The sequence below is a fragment of the Solenopsis invicta genome, chromosome 8, assembly GCF_016802725.1.
Source record: "Solenopsis invicta isolate M01_SB chromosome 8, UNIL_Sinv_3.0, whole genome shotgun sequence".
Taxonomy (NCBI): domain Eukaryota; kingdom Metazoa; phylum Arthropoda; class Insecta; order Hymenoptera; family Formicidae; genus Solenopsis; species Solenopsis invicta.
The window spans coordinates 18,043,685-18,061,152 of record NC_052671.1 but is presented as its reverse complement, the minus strand read 5'-3'; the positions used below and the strand labels follow the sequence as shown (position 1 = coordinate 18,061,152).

General features: G+C 29.8%; 2 protein-coding genes and 1 long non-coding RNA gene across 3 annotated transcripts; 2 read left to right on the top strand and 1 right to left on the bottom strand.

The window, feature by feature from the left end:
- The first annotated feature begins 820 nt into the window (after positions 1-820).
- LOC105207378 (40S ribosomal protein S15) lies at positions 821-2,515 on the top strand. The gene is made up of 3 exons (XM_011176806.3): positions 821-989; positions 1,166-1,251; positions 2,111-2,515. The coding sequence occupies exons 1-3, from the start codon at positions 981-983 to the stop codon at positions 2,457-2,459; spliced, it is 444 nt and encodes a 147-aa protein (XP_011175108.1). The 5' UTR covers positions 821-980; the 3' UTR covers positions 2,460-2,515.
- A 196-nt stretch (positions 2,516-2,711) lies between these two features.
- Positions 2,712-13,606, bottom strand: LOC105207383 (rabenosyn-5). The gene is made up of 7 exons (XM_039452515.1): positions 13,259-13,606; positions 10,258-10,380; positions 9,387-9,527; positions 7,619-7,780; positions 6,490-6,835; positions 4,671-5,067; positions 2,712-3,109 (listed from the first exon to the last, which is right to left on the bottom strand). Exons 1-7 carry the CDS (start codon positions 13,392-13,394, stop codon positions 2,882-2,884), a joined length of 1,533 nt encoding a protein of 510 aa, XP_039308449.1. The 5' UTR covers positions 13,395-13,606; the 3' UTR covers positions 2,712-2,881.
- Positions 11,844-12,352, top strand: LOC120358388. Its single transcript, XR_005575348.1, has 2 exons — positions 11,844-12,005; positions 12,083-12,352. It is a non-coding gene; the product is annotated as an uncharacterized LOC120358388 (long non-coding RNA).
- Positions 13,607-17,468: the final 3,862 nt, after the last annotated feature.

Here is a 17,468-nt window from a genome sequence, read left to right as displayed (position 1 = left end):
TGTCCATGGGGAAATTTTCTAAACTGAGAACTAGAGTCCTATATAAAGAGAGAAGCGACATCGAACCCCCACCACAACCTTAGTATCCAATTGAGTTCTCCACCGCTATTTTGGGACCGCTCTAATGTCATCAAACACTATTCGTATTATTCTGCAAACAGCTGTGGTCACAATATGGCTGCTTGCTTAGCCAATCAAATATCAATCAGATTACCAATCAGAGCTTTGGACATCAATGTCGCTTCTTTCTTTATATAGGATTCTACTGAGAAGTCACCACTTTCTACATACCCGCAGTTTATGATTAATGTAACGACTAGGTTTTATTGGTCGTTACGTTAATCATAAACTGTAAGTATGTAGAAAGACAGCGACTTCTCAGTTTGAAAAATTTTCCCATGGACAGAATCAAATTCCATGGGTGTACAGTGCGTTGCATTGATGCCTGGGGTACCGATTTTAAGGACCACGTTTCTTTCTTAGTTATTTTTACTTTCATGACCAAATGCTGCTGTCAACGATCACCGCAACATTCAGTCATGAACATAAAAATAATCAAGAAAGAAACGTGGTCCTTAAAATCGGTACCCCAGGCATCAATGCAACGCACTGTACATACACTTAAAATAAAATAGATAGATGTTTAAAAGTTAGCGAAAGCAAGAAGGTTCCAGTGCAGTCTAGTGCAGGAATAGAAAACAAGCCTATAACATAAGCACAACATAAGAACGATAGACCAATGAAAATTTATGTAAATCAATATGGCAACTGCTGGATGCTCATTGGCCCATCAGACTTACGTTGCGCTTATGTTACGTTATGCATTTCATGTGCGAGGCCCCTATAGCCTTTGGCCTTAACCACTGCATAAACGAATGTTTCCCCCCTGACTCCAACCTCCTATCACGATTTGTTCTCTATCTTCCACCATCTTTCTTTGGTTAGATCTCTGTACCGAAAGTGACGCAGAAATTGCAAGCATGGCTGAAGTGAGTTTAAAAAATTTATAATATTAAATCCAAGAAATTCTCACACATCCATAATGCAAAGCGTAATTGCACAAACCATACATTTTATTCGGTTTTTAAAGTATATTGTTAGAAAATATTGATGTATCACATACACGATTGTCATCTAAAATTATCCTTTTTTTATTTTTTTGCAGGCAGATGAAACCCAGAAGAAGAAGAGGACCTTCAGGAAGTTTACCTTCCGGGGGGTCGATCTTGATCAACTACTGGATATGCCAAAGTAATATTAATTTTCTGAGCATAACCTATATAACAATTACTTAACCTTACAAAGGGATTTTATCAGCAAGAGATACATTCTGTCTTTGTCTCTCACTGATTATTAAACAAACACAGAATGACTCCAATGGCTGCTTTTCTTTTAGAAGATACAAATTGACACAAGTTGACACATTCTAACAGTCTCAGACTCTTCTCCTGGGTAGAGTCAAAAAGTATCAATTGAGTTTGTAAATGGAAAGTGAAGTGTGTCGCTTTATGTTAAAAGTGTCTATTGTTACTGCGTTCGGCAATACAAATCTGAGGCGTCGGAGTGCTCTTTTACCTCGCAAATCGTTCGGCATTGCCTATAATGCCGAACGATTTGCGAGGTAAAAGAGCACACCGACGCTTCAGATTTGTATTGCCAAACGCAGTATGTGTTCTCTAGGAAAGCAGCTTTCATCAATTTGTCTCTTGCTGGAAAGCTCCTAAAATAGCTAAACACCAATTGATGAACAAATAAGAAATTGAACCAATCATTGAAGATAAAAATAACTAGGTTTAATACATTTTGAAATAAGAATTATTTTAATCAAATTTATATGAAAATAGGATCTAAAAATGTTAATTTATTCTGAAATATTATTTTAATATTTTTTAAAAATAGTGTTAGTTTACTGACGATTGTTTACTGATACAGTGTACATACTAGTTTTGTTATCTAACTTTTAGACTTTTTCTAATCAATTTGAAGTGGAACAAAATTTATTTAATTTTAGATAAATTATTTTAAAGATATATAAATTCTTTATTTATTTGAAATAGAATATTTGAATATGGGTATAAGAAAAAAAGAAATATATCAACAATTTTTCCAGTGAGCAGCTGATGGATTTGATGCATGCAAGAGCACGTAGGCGCTTTTCTCATGGCTTGAAAAGGAAATCTATGGCTCTCGTCAAGAAGCTACGCAAGGCTAAAAAAGAGACACCACCCAATGAAAAACCTGAGATTGTCAAGACTCATTTACGCAACATGATCATTGTGCCAGAAATGGTTGGTTCAATTGTTGGTGTATACAATGGCAAAACTTTTAATCAAGTTGAGATCAAACCAGAAATGATTGGCCATTATCTTGGAGAATTCTCTGTTACATACAAACCTGTTAAACATGGTAGACCTGGTATTGGTGCTACCCACTCTTCAAGATTTATTCCACTCAAATAAAATGTTTTTGTCTATCTTTTGTCAATAAATTATCAAAAATGTCACGAATAAATTAATTTCCTTGTTTTTTATAAACATTTATATAAAATAAGTATAACATTTTGGCAAATCTTACAATTTAAAAAATATATAAAAGAATATGATAGAAACTTCAAGATTTATAAACAAATGTAGAGTAAATATTAATATCATGAATGAGTATACACATATATAAGAATTATACATAAGGAATCTTTTCATTAAAATATTTTGTAGACATTTTTATATCACTTTATTTGTGTATCTATTTGCTATATAATTTGTGCTCAAAGATTTTTATTGAAAAGGATTTATTAAATATTTTGCAAAAACCAATAGATAACACATAGAAGAATTCAACGTTTTACATGCCAAAGTATAAGAAATGTGCTGTTCAAATATGTTTATCCGTCATTATTATTACTTTGTTTCATAGTGAAGTAGGCACTTTGAAGTTCTCGAAGATTGTTCTCTAATGTTGCAACTTCGTCGTATTTACAATCGGTGCGCGCTTGCTTGATATATGCGCGAAGATTACTCATTTGTTCGATTATCGGATCCATTGAGGAAGACATGATGGGTGTAGTATAAGATGGACCCCAGCCTTGAGATTGAGTTACCATTGCTTGTGCCTAAAAATTTTAATATTAATTGACTGATGAAAATGTTAAACGTAAGCAAAAACATGCTAATTTTGATCAAAGCAAATCTCGGTGTTTAATTTTTCATGAATTATATAATTCCTAGCTCATGTAAACTGTGTGCTGATTATTTGTCGATTTTAAAACTCAAATTGTAATATGTAAAATCATTGATTAAATTAACAAACGATTTAATAATACTGATGTTAATATTGATTAATGAGCATTTTAGGAAGAGAATATTATAAATCATTGATTACAAAAAAATATCACCTTAGCTAGGATTTAAATCTAGATACCCCCATATTCCGTGGTACTATAGACTTACTGATTTGACCATTAAAGCCATTGAAGGTATGTGGTGATACATTTTTATATCAGTGATTGTTGTAAATCGTCTCCAATAAACATTGATTATTGAAAAACATCTTTTAATGATATGTAAACAAATAATATGATAATTGAATATTGGATAATTTATTAATTGTTGGATAATAATTATTAAATTGCTTATTAATTTAATCTATGATACTATAATATTCGTATTGATAATACGCACAATTATAACAAGATCCAAGATTTAGATTATACAAATTTAATTTCTTTTTTATAAAGAAAAAGATATCTTTTAAAGATGGGATTGCATTTAAAAAAATACTTGTATTGATTATATTTATTGTTGAACATCAATTAATTTATTTGTAACTAAGATATCAAAAATTTTGTTAATGTATGATCATGGTTAATATAATCAATTAAAACAATGTAATTGTGAAATGATTTTGTATAATTAATCGCTTAAGTTTTCGCTTAACTAATCAATTAAAAATTATGTTAAGTATAATCATTGAACATAAATACAATACAAGTATAATCATGAACTCTGGCAAAAGGTCTTAAAACATCATTGAAAAAAATCGTTAATCACTAATTTTTAATCATATACTTTTTACAAACTATTGCGAATTTAAGCAATATTTGTCACATCAAACAGATATTCAAATCAATATTAATCAATTTACATTAATCAATGCTATTCTGCTACTCACAATACTAAAGTCAGTAACTAAAACTAAAACAAAATAATAATTAAGTTTTAAAGCAATCTTGTTATTCTGTTTTATCTAAATTCTCTTATTTACAAATGCCACAGCTGAAACTTTGACATGTTATTTCTCGCTTTATTCCGTTATGTTATGAATAGCGCCGCGCGAAGAGTTAAGGTGCAAACCCATGCAGCGAAATAGCGTAACGCGGAACGAGAGCGGAACCAATCACGAGCGTTCCGCAGTTTTCGGGACTATTTCAGAGTTATAAGACAATTTAATTAATAAAAAGATTTTACTTATTTATTATAATCAAGAATTACATTTTTACTCGTAATTAATTGAGCAAATTTTGCTCAACACTGAATTATATTGTGTGAAAAAAGCTAAGAAGGTAAAAAAAAGAATAGATAGAATATTAAATTTATTATGATTTTGATATTAAATGTGTGATTAGAATTTGGAATTCGTGTCCTTAATTACTTGCCTGTTTATCAATATATTACCTGATTGATTTTCAAAGAAGAACTGCTATCCAAATTCCACGTGTCTTTCTTGCGTGGTTCTTTTGGTTTCTCTCGTTCTTCCTCCAATTGCCGCTCGTACGCTATTCGTGCTTCTATTCTTTTCTGCCGTTCTTCCTGTAAAGCTACATATTCCTCTGCCGAGGGCAAGGGTTGCAGAGTTAGTAACTCTTCTTTTAAAAAAATCATTGCTGATGTTCTAACCATCTGATATAGCCTTAACTCTGGTCCGAATGCTTCCTGCATCGAATTGTCTGTGTTTTTCTTCACACCAAGAACTAGAATTTTTTTACTGGTCGCATCTATGTTTTCTCCCAACTTTGCTAATCTGATTCGTAAAGATTGCGCATCTTCTAAACCATATGTAGTCTCGCCTTCTCTACAATATAGTTTTATTAGCACTTTAATATAATTTTTTTCATACTGGTTTTCAGAGTATTCAAAGGTTAATACTTTTATTATTATTATTATTATTATAAAGTCATAATAATTTATAAAAATAATTTAATTAAAAATTGTATGAACAAAAACTAATTCAGTTAAAAATTACATTAAGATGAAATTAAGGTGTTACAATCAGAAGCATCAAAAATAGCCCTACATTCATGCATTTTTGTCTGAATGTATTAGAGGTAACAAAGCAGAGTACCAATGTTTCGTACCAATGTCTTATATAAAATTTTGTGAATAAAACGTAATTTTTTAAATTAAAAATATTGAAAAATAAAGGAAATATCACTGGCATTAAACATGTAGCTATTATAACTGTATGCTTGATGCTAATATCTTAGCTGCTATAGCGGTATGTAGCATCTATGCGGTTTATTTGAAATAAAAATGCATACAATTCTTAAAATTTATAGATAATTCTAATCTTTGTTGTAGCCGATTTTTAAAATATAGTGTTAATTATCACTTAAAAATCGATCGGATTTTTTGTAGCTGTAAAAAGAAATTGAGATTTAAAAAAAATCTCTATGGTATAAGCTGCGTTTTGAAATTCACTGTTAGTATTGAAAATCTATATTACACATGAGCTATAGGTTTTTCAATACTGGCAGTGTATATCAAAATGCAGCTAAAGACTGTATTTTTATGCTGAATGAGTAGAAAAAAACTCGAGTCCGAACCGTCTACTCGTTTTCGAGATATTATTGGATACCAATGAGAAACACTTTTGATAGAAGAAAAACGCCTTTAAAGTCAAGTAGTGCTCGCCCGGCATCCATAATACTCATCTTTTTAAAACGCTATAACTTTTTTTTATTTTTGCACATTGCAAAATTGCAACTTCAGGAAAATGGTCTTAAGATATCATACAAGAAAATGTAAAAATCAATTTTTTTGACCCACCTAGGTGTATGTAACGCCTTAAACTAAAAATTAATTTTGGAAAACATTCATTTTTAATTACTATATTAGAATATCATACTGTTTTTAAAGTTACATTACCTTAAATAACAAAACAATTATAATATGGAACATCAAATAAATTTAATATTTTATTTATAAATTAAGTTTATGTGAAATAACAAAAAAATAATTGTTTTCATGTGGAAATTTTTTTTTATATAGGTAAATTTATAACTTAAGAAAAAAGTTAAAGTTTGTGTGTTTTAAAAATAACTACTTAAAATTTAAAATTAACTTACTTGAAATTAATTAAGTTCAAAATTATTAACTTTTTAACTTTACTAATTTTAACTGCGATTAGTACTACTCAACCCTGCTAGTTTTATAATTGATAAGTTATAAGTAAGGTTAGATTAACATTATCTTTAATATAAAAAAATTTACGTACTTCAACGATTCCCACATTTTGTTATACATTTCTAAATGCTGCGATGCTTCACTCATGTACTCCCTCATCTTCTCATAGAACTCACAAACAATCGGTTTATCGAATTGCTTCGCTTTTTGTATTTCTCTCGCATCGAGTAGGTTTATGCAGTGAGTACAAATTCGAAAATGTTGTTCGCTACTAGCCGAATCATTGACCAACGATAGAATACTGTTCAAACTGCCGTTGGAAGGTGATCGCGCTAATTTTGAAAAGCCCGTACGTGTTACTCTCTCAGAAAACAGTCGTTCTGACGTAGGAGATGCAGCAGAATCATCTTGTATCGATACGGGACTAGTCATTTTTCCTGTAAAAATCCTATTTAAGATTTTCCAATCATCTAGAGAAAGAAATAGCTTTATCTTATCTTTGTCTAGATTATTATGCATATTTTCTTTATCTTTATCTTAGATAAAAGAAATATTATTTTTCGTATGATTTAAGATAATGCGAATAATAACGAAAATAAAGTTATCTTTAGCTTCAGCCTCCAAGTTATTATTTAGCGTAATAAATTTTTTCAAGAGTTGCGTTCTGAAATTTATTACTGAAAATTCATTCAGTACTGAAAATCTATAGATACATAATGTAAACTATTTTTAGTATTGGCATTACTAAAATATATATTAGAATGCAGTTCAGATCAACAGTAGTGCAATATAAAAATTGTCCCAAAACTATAAATTTGAAAATTTACAAAAAATTTTGTCAATCATTATATAATGTGAATTATATTTATAAATTTTTTCTATTTTTAACTTTGATTTTTATTTGCATATTGATTTTAATTCAACAAGGAATATTTTTTGTTAGATTAAATTATTTGAAAAACTTTTGTTTTTAAAAAATAAAAATATAAACATATTTCATGTCGTAAGTTGTTTTGCTAATAACGATATTATTTGAAAATTATCTGGATAAAACTATATATTTATCTTTTATCTAGATAATTTAATATTAAATCATCTTTATCTTGTCTAAGATATATATAATTATTTACATGTAATTTATTTTATTTAGTTTTATTTAGTTTTTATTTAGTTAAATTTTAAATTATCTAGGCGCAACACTGTACGTATGTTATACATACGTGCATTATTCAGCGACAAAAATACTGTACAATTATGGCACATAACTGCCCCACATAATCTACAGTGATGTTTTCGTCTTGCCAAATGAAAACTCTTAGCGCAATTGGGACACAATTTCACATCTTTTTCATCAATCCATGGTACAATAGTGCGTTCATGAGCTGTAAAAATTTTCATTTACATTACACATTAATTGTATATAAAATTCAATGATATATATATATATATATATATGTTTGTGTTAGGTATGTCTGTGTGTGGAAAGAGAGAGGGGGAAGGAGGGGAGGGAGAGAGCATCCATTTGGACACAGTACAATTAGACACAGCCAATCACAGTGGGTGGTGCCTAGTAATTTTCTTCTGTTCAAGCGTTGTGAGTGGTTTGTGTCCAAATGGATGCTTCCCGATATATACTAACAATTAGTAATATTAAAAATTAAAAAACAATGGCTGGTACTTATAGTTCGATTCTTATTACTTAAAACTGTCTTAAGTACTATTGTAAACTAATCACAGAACTGTATTAGTATCTTAAAATGGTTTTGAAATAAGAATAAATTAAAAATACTAGCCAATAAATATAATTTCCATCATTTCTGATAAAATTTTCAATTTATAAATTATTGTTTACATAAATGACACATTACTCAGTTTACATAGTTTATATAATATACACATAATGTAAATTAGTTATGTTATGACCTAGTAGCAATTTTCTGCAAGACTGCTGTAAATCTTGCAGCAGATTCTTGAAAGATTCTGCCAACAGGACGTTATAATCTGCTTCCTCATTCTGTTCAATTCTTCTGAAAGATTTTGCAGTCAAATTTTTGCAAGAAATTTGTATACATATCTGCTGCAAGATTTGTAAAATTCTTTCACCAGAATATTAGTATAATCTTAAAATGGATTAAAAAAAGATTAAATTTGAATTAAACATTTAATTTATGTACAAGATTAAATAACAATACAAATTGTTATTTACATGTAAAAATATAAAATTTTATGTGGAACAGCGTTCCACACAAACATCATGTTTGAAAAGAATGAGAGCGAGTATTTGTCTCCAGGTCATAACAAGCAGCTTCTATATAATGGCTCACTGAAGTATAAACTGGACAGTCGGTCGCGGCGGCGCTTAGATATAACGCCTGTGGCCGCACTCGACTCACGAGATCTTCCGCGGCGTAACCGCCTAGTGGTGGCACGAGCACTCACTTATTAAATCCATTTCATTCCGAAATTGTTATAAACTTTGCAGCAAATCTTTCTGCCACTGATTAAGCTGAATCTGTACAATATCTGCGCGTCACTTCCGTTGTAAGAAACTTGCAGAAATCTGCAAATCATATTTGTGCAATATCTGCACAAGTTCTGCGCGCCATTTCTGTTGTAAAAAATTTACAGAAATCTGCTGATCATATTTGAACAAGATCTGTAAAATATCTGCACGCTACTTCTGTTGAAAAAGTCTTATGTCACTCTACTAAAGAACTTTGCTAGACTGTTTACAGACTGCAGTTGCGGGAAGAATCTGTTTCAAGATAGCTCAATATTTGTATCAAGTTTCTGCAAACAATTCGTACACAAGTATAGTGCACAAATATTGAAGCAGTCTGCTAGCAATCTGCCAGCATGGCTGTATTGGGAATAATCTTCTGCACATCTGATTCAATTCTACTGCAATTAACTGCACGCAGATTCTATCCTGCAGAAAATGCTACTAGGGTGCGTAAATGTTCAATTCTATTTTATATACTTCCTTACCTTTTCTATCGACAGGATCTGATGGTAAGTTATTTAATAATTTATCTAATCTTATAAGTAGTTTATTCGTTTCATATGCATAACGCTCTAAGCGAGCGTTTCTTATATCCTTAAAATACTTTGTATGAGATGTAATTGCACCTAGAACAGAATTTCTAAAAATTATGACATCTCAATAAAATTCAATTATGTATTTTGCTGTTATATGCATGTTACATCTATGTCCATAATTACATGTAACTTCTAAATATTGATTTTAGGAAACTGAAAAGCTAAATTGGATTGAAAAACGCAATATCAAAAGGACCAATCAGAGTCGGTGTGCAATTTAAGGAGCGCAAAACAAAATTAAACAAACATTCTTCCATTAGAAGTTTATTCTTCAAATGCATTGTATACAAACATTTCAAGCATCTTTTTTCTGACGCTCGAGAATCTTCGTATAATAAACATTACATTCTGTGATAATTTAAGCTATCGGAACACTTTAATTTTAATATTATTTTTTCTTGATGTACTCGCTGCATTCTTGGTTTTATAAGTTGAACACTACGGATCTGGCAAGCAAATAGTAACTCAATCCCTTATTTGAACTAGGGATGCCCTATGCAACAAAACTGTAACGCTGAGAATAACTCCAAAAAAAGTCAAAACGTTCATATACGATACACTTGAATAGATTTCTAATAGAAGAATGTTTTTTTTTAATTTTACGTACCTTAAACCACACTGACTCTTAGCTCTTTTAATATTGCGTTTTTTTAATTTTTAGAGTCTTCATTAATTTTATATTAAATTTGATTATTTAAGAACTTCAATAAGAAAAATATCTCTTATCAGAAAATAGTTTTGGCTGTTATTATCGCGATACCTATTTCTTGTGGTCCCCAATTAATTTCAGGACTCCGCCTCTTGTCCTGTGGTATTGCACTTGGAAATGTTTCCGATATATCATCTTGTTTCAATATCTTTTTCTTGGCCTTGCCAAACAAATCTATAACAAAAAAAATCAACAATCTTCAACTTTCGTTCTGTACACATTTTACGCAAATAAAACTGCATGTATAGCTAGGATAATGTATTAGGTTTTTTCTACTTGACAAATAAATTGAATCGGTTATTTGAGAAATAACGTAAGTAAAAAATCTCACTTTTGGAGAATTAAAAAAACTGTTTCTATAATTGCAATACAAAAAATAAAAATATGTAAAAAATGCCTTATTATCTCATACATTAAATGAGTGGAATAGATTACTCTTTCAAAACTTATTTCTAAAAAGAAAAATAATTCTAAAAATTTTTATTTTTGTTTATAAATGAAATGCGTTTTTTTTATGTCAATATAAAACAGGGTATTTTTAAATTAAAAAATTCTGTAAATGTAACACTAGACTCTTCTAAAGATATAAAGTTATAAAATAATAGTTTGTATCCTATTTAACTTCATTGTTAAAAAATACATAATTCATAAGAACAATCTCGTAATATTGAATTCCAATATGTTAAAGTAATTTATTATCAATTATATTTTTACAAAATAGCATATAAGGAAAACAATCATTAACTCTCTGATTTTATGCAAATTTTATAAATATAGTTTCTGAGAAAGAAGAGTTTAAAAATTAAAACATAAATAAAGTAACGCGTCCGTTCCTTATTAGTTATCTCCAAGTAATTTAAGATGTGATGTCCTATCATAATTGTCTTTAAGTAATTTAAGTCTTTAAGGCTCCTGAGTACTCGCCGCGGCCATATTGAAGTCGCGACGTCAGAAGCGAGAAATTGCTTGAAATGACACGTAATTTTGTCCGACATGCCATTTGTAAATAAAGCTAATTTGGATAAAACAGACTAAGCAGATGACTTTAAAACACTTCTAAATATCGGTCACGACTATCCTTTTTTCGCCTAGCAGTCAGTAAATAGTCGTAAAAAGCACGTAAAGTGACGTCTATTCAGACAGAAAAACACACGGATAGCTATTGAAAGGAGTAAAAAATGTACTTTTATGTATAAAATTCAAAGAAACTTTACTCGCGGTCCATTTTTACAAATTTGGTAAATACGAGACAAGTCATATTTTCACAATGAAACACATAATATCAAAATGACATGCACGATAACATTTCATCGTCAATCTGTTACGTTTCACGTGTATTAGTTCTAATTTTGTCCGCGACGAAATGTCGCTATCGTCAACGCGGAGTTCTCGGCTGAGAAGTCAGGCCTTAAGTAATTTGTAACATCCTATCATAATTATCTAAGATATAATTTTTGGAACTTATAGGTATGTTTTTCTTAATTTGTTAATCTCGTTTCTAATTTATTATCTATTTACATTTTATAATTTTTGATTGGTTTATTATTCGTTTAGTTTCAATTTGTTTTAATTTATTTAATCCATATTTATTTTTACATATTATTTATAAAAGATTTATTTATTGAACTTATCTATTCAACTTGCTCGGTTGTCCAATTTGTAATGTTGCAGTTTGAGCTGATCCATTTATCGATGTTATGAAACCTGTGTCTACACGTCCCATGAGACCGACATTCAAGTGTAATCGCTAAGTGACTCTCTTTGATGAATATGTAGGCGAATATCATAATAATTTTTTGGTAAACTCTATAAGAGTGGTTATTGCGATGTGTAAAGATTACGATAAGATGTACATTATATTTGTTTGTTGTTACAGATTCTAAGATCTGATATATACACTGATGAAGACTCGTAATTAAAAGTCGAAACGTTTGCAAATTTATTTATGTTTATGGTTCTGGTTTCTTACGTATAACACCCAGCGCGGCTCTTAAGCTCGTTATTTTTATCAATTTTGAATAGTAATGTTTAACTTGTTAATAAAGTTACTGAAGGAACTGGTATATTTATTTTCCCTGATTCTGAATTCCTTAATATCTTAACTTCGATAAAAAATTGACTTGTGTTGTTTTTCAATTAAATTGATTATTTGAAACAACATAAATGAAAAAAATCTCACTTTTAAAAAATTGCAACCGCAGTACTAAATATAATTAAAAGTATTGTTTTTGTACACATACATATTTTATTTGCATAATATTCTTGTGTTTCTTTCTTATTTAAAATAAAAATATGAAGCCCATATCTTAATAACATTCAACTTTCTTTTGAAAAACTTAAAATAATCTTTACCTAATTAAAAAAAAAAAAAAAAAATTAAAGCATTATAGCTAATGCTATTTGCCATAATGCTTTAACGTATTACATTTATAGAAAATATATATAATACTATTTGCCATAATGCTTTAACATATTACAATTATAGAATATATATATAATTGTATCAGTGTTTGCACTAATATTATCACAAGGTCTATCCAATTAGAACAAGTCAATAGCATCAAAAGGACAAAAATAAATTGATGATTAAAAACAGAATTTTAATAATCATTTTTAAACTATTTTGTGACATCAGCTTGAATAAATTTTCAAATTTGACAGATCTTAAAAACATTTCTGTTGCAACATTTTATATCATAAGATTTTAGAAACATTTCTGTTATAACATTTCTTATAACATTTTGCAGAATCCTTTCAGAAGTGTAGCTATGAAAGGTTGAAACCTTTCTGAACTTTCCATAACAATTGGTGTTGTTAATTAAGGGATTTCTTAAATGACCGATTCTATTGTAAAACCATCATGTACGCATATATAAACACACGCACGCACGCACGCACGCATACATACATACATACATACATACATACATACATACATACATACATACATACATACATACATACATACATACATACATACATACATCATACATACATATACATATCATATATACATATATATATATATATATATATATATATATATATATACCTTTCAACGATCTCAAAATCTCTGGATCATCATTGTGAACCTCCTCGAAGTGCTTCGTTAAGTGACTGGGTGCTTTAAAATCGGTTATGCATATGGGACATATAAATCCCTCTAGCACTACATCGTTGCCCGCCATCGCGAAACCGAAATACTTTTACGATTTGCGATTTATAATCTCTCTCGATCACGTTCACCACATTTGTGCTAACATAAGCATCTCTTTCCAGCGTTGCGGATTAAAACGCGTCTTGTGAGCGGCCATATTAAGCGTGACAGCTGATAGAAATGTCAAATTTATTTGTGGTTTGTGGGATGTTGTCAACCACAGAACATATACAAAGAGAAATGTCAATTCTGTCTTGAAAAAAAGGGAAACAGGCGACTGCAGGCGACTGCCACGATCCTAGTAGGGTGGCATGTGTACTACATACTGAATTGTTCTCATGTGGTAACTTACAAGTATTATATGAGCACACGGTAGCGCTACCGTAGTCCCACTGCGTACCAAATACGGTGTACTGGTAATGTACGCTTACGGTACGCACGTACGTGGTAGCTACAGTACCGATACACAAGGTACGACGTACGTTCACCGTACCGGTATTGTGGAAGTATTTTGCTATCTGGGTAATAATGACTGTGACACCGACGAGAGACTGTTAAAGACCGCTAACCTTACCTACGGGAGTTTGTGTGACTGTTAAATTTTTAACAATAAACTGACAATACAGTACTAATTTTATAATTTATTGTTATCTTGAAGTTTCATAGATATGCTTATGTATTTGTAACCCAAAAATTCTTGATTTTTATTAAAAATTGCAATTTTGATGTTAACATCCAAGTTTGATTATCGACAGAGATAATAACTGATCAAAAAGAATTACAATTTTAAAGCAATATACAATGATATTATTAAATATAAGTATGCATATTTGCTTATGAAGTATTTGTATAATAAAAAAATCAAGATTTTAATAACGTATTACTCAAATATTTGTATTAATAATTATATAGTCGATAACGTCATTGCTCTTCAATTACCGCCGGGCCCCTGGGGCCCCAGTAACGGCCTCGAAAGTTTACCCAGGGTCTTTAATAGTTTTTCATCGGTGACTGTGATCAATCGCAACGTGGTCTAACGGGACACTCCCGTACAAATGAGCAGCAAATTATGTGACAGATAAAATCTTGGACTATATAAATATGGACTGCTAGTACCCCCCCACTTTCCTATGTTTTGTGTAAGGAAGATCTGCAACACTTCCATCTCCTAAGTGGCAGAAATGTGAAACAAAAAAGCGAGACAGCAATTGTAGAAGATCAGAAAAGAAAGAGACGGAATACAATATATCGCTTTGAATTTATACGTTCACTCCAAAATATGCGATTATATTTTTGTAAAATAAGAATTAATTTTACTAAATTAAAAGGAAATAAATATAAAATATACACATTTTATTATTAAAGATATATTTTAAAAAATTATATAATTAATATATATATATAATAATAAAATATATAAAGCAAAAAATGGAAAGTAATTAAAAATAAAAACAAATAAGTGATGTCATATAAATAAAAAGAAGCCTTATTAGAGAACCGTCATTTTCGGGTAATAAAGTGTACAGTATAAATTATTGCCCGCTGAAAATAACAGTTTTAATTAAATTACGTCTTATGAAGTCTTTGTGTTCATTCAACGTAATTATTTTACTTTCATAAGCTAATTTAACGTTCAAATAATACGTAATAATTAATTTTATTATTACATATTTATGATTCTCTAATATTTCTAGATCTTTAATATGTGTGTCAAAGTTAATAAATAATGTATCTAATTTTAGATTTCTTAATGTTTCTTGAATCATTGTAAGAATTATATTTCTCATTTTTAATTTATTTTCTAATTTAAAAAAATGAAAAAAGTTTAGGTTACAATGCAACTAATAACTTACCCAAAAAAATGGTACAGGAATGTGTTTCTCCTTTACGCTTTTATATTTGGTTAATTTACAACCATTTATAAAATAATATACTACCATTGTATTATATCACTCAATCGCACAAATTTATTACTGTCGCGTATAAAAGCCACACACTACACCATGGCCGGTATTCATAGTCGATTCTTATATTTAAGATCATCTTAAGCATCACCTTAAGATGCCATCAATCAGAGAGCCGTATTAGCATCTTAAGACGTTGTTTAAGACAATCTTGAAATAAGACTCAACTATGGCCGGTATTCATAGTCGATTCTTATTTCAAGATCGTCTTAAGTAACGTCTTAAGATGCTAATACAGCTCTCTGATTGGTTGATGGCATCTTAAGGTAATACTTAAGATGATCTTAAATATAAGAATCGACTATGAATACCGGCCTATGAATAGCGGCCTATATGTTATTTTATATTTGAAATCGTCGCTTAGGAGATGATGGCGCTGTAGATGTTTCTTACAGCCTACGGCCGGTATTCATAGTCGATTCTTATTTCAAGATCGTCTTAAATAACGTCTTAAGATGCTAATACGGCTCTCTGATTGGTTGATGGCATCTTAAGATGATACTTAAGATGATCTTAAATATAAGAATCGACTATGAATACCGGCGATAAAAGTGCGATTTCACGTAGATATAGGCTGCGGTCCGATTCACGCTCACAGTGCTCACTGTCCTCACAATGCTCATGATCGGTCCGATTCGTTAGCATGCTTAAGGCACGCTGACAACAATAAATGTTTCGGACCACTTGTAAACGCTACTCATAGGACATAACCTAAGTAGGATACCTAGTCTAAATAAAGCTAAAATTATTTTATTTTTTAAAACACTAATAAAGTTTTATAATAAATAGAATTTTAAAAAGTACATTTAATAATTTTCAAAAAATAAGATTATATAGTTATCTAGACAGTATACAATATTTATTTTAAATATTTATGAATATTTATTAAAATATTTTATAAATATTTTCGTGCTCTCAGATGGAACAAATCATAAATATAATAAATGTTTATATTTTGTTTGTCTGTCTATATTTTAATATTTTATATAATATTTACTGTTAATAAAAAATAAGTATGGAAATATTTTTTTTACTTATCATAAATATTGTATAAAATATTAAAATATAAATTAAATATTTTATACAATATTTATTATAATATTTATAATAAATATTTATGATCTGTTGAATGTAAGATCATAAAAATATTTATCAAATATTTTGACAATTATTTTTATAATATTCACATAATTATTATAAATATTTTATAACTATTGTGTGCTGTGCAATCAACGGTTGCAAAAATATTTTCCGCTATCGAAAAAACACGCCTAAACACATTGACGGTCCCAACAGATTCTACACGCCTAGTCAAAGTGTAAACTTTAAACATATTTCCCGCACAAATGATGCAAACGCTCATGCCGACCCACTTTCGAAGAAAGGTCACCGTGAGCGCGCGACGTCACAAATTCATTACGTCACTTCGCTTACAGAAAACGCTCAGGAAGTGAATCGGACCAACCGGGAGTGCGCTGATAGCGCTGTGAGCGTGAATCGGACCGCAGCCATAATATCCAGATATTTACCCCTACTCTACCGAAATTATGGAGATTTATGGGAAATTATGGGAAATTTTGGTAGAGAAGGGGGGTGTTTACAATAATTAATCGGATCTCGGATTGGATTGAACAATGGTACTCAACGTAAGTATAGAAAATTTCCCTAGGCTAATCGGATTGACGATCTCTGTCTCAAATGTGATCCGATTGATGACGAAAGCGTGGAGACGCAGAAGCATGCTTGAAAAGTAAGTCTCTTTATTTTTTTAAATAATCACACAAAAAATCAAAGATAAAGTTAAAAAGAATGATTTGAATTTAGATTTATTGTAATATTTTTTGTCTAAACACTAAATTTCGTTTAAATTTCTATTTGTAAAAATTAATTAATCTATCCTAAAGTTTGTGGTTATATCGGAAACAAATCAAAATTAATAAAACAATTATTAATTGTTAGGTACAAATTAAAGCATATAATATTTTAAGCACATCATATAGAATTCCTGTTTATTATAAACTTAGTAAAAATAACTTTGAAATTATTCAACTACATTACACATTAATCAATATTAATTTATATGTTAAAAATCAATAATGTCTCTGAAAATGTTCTTTTTATTCTTTTCCAGATTGTAGATA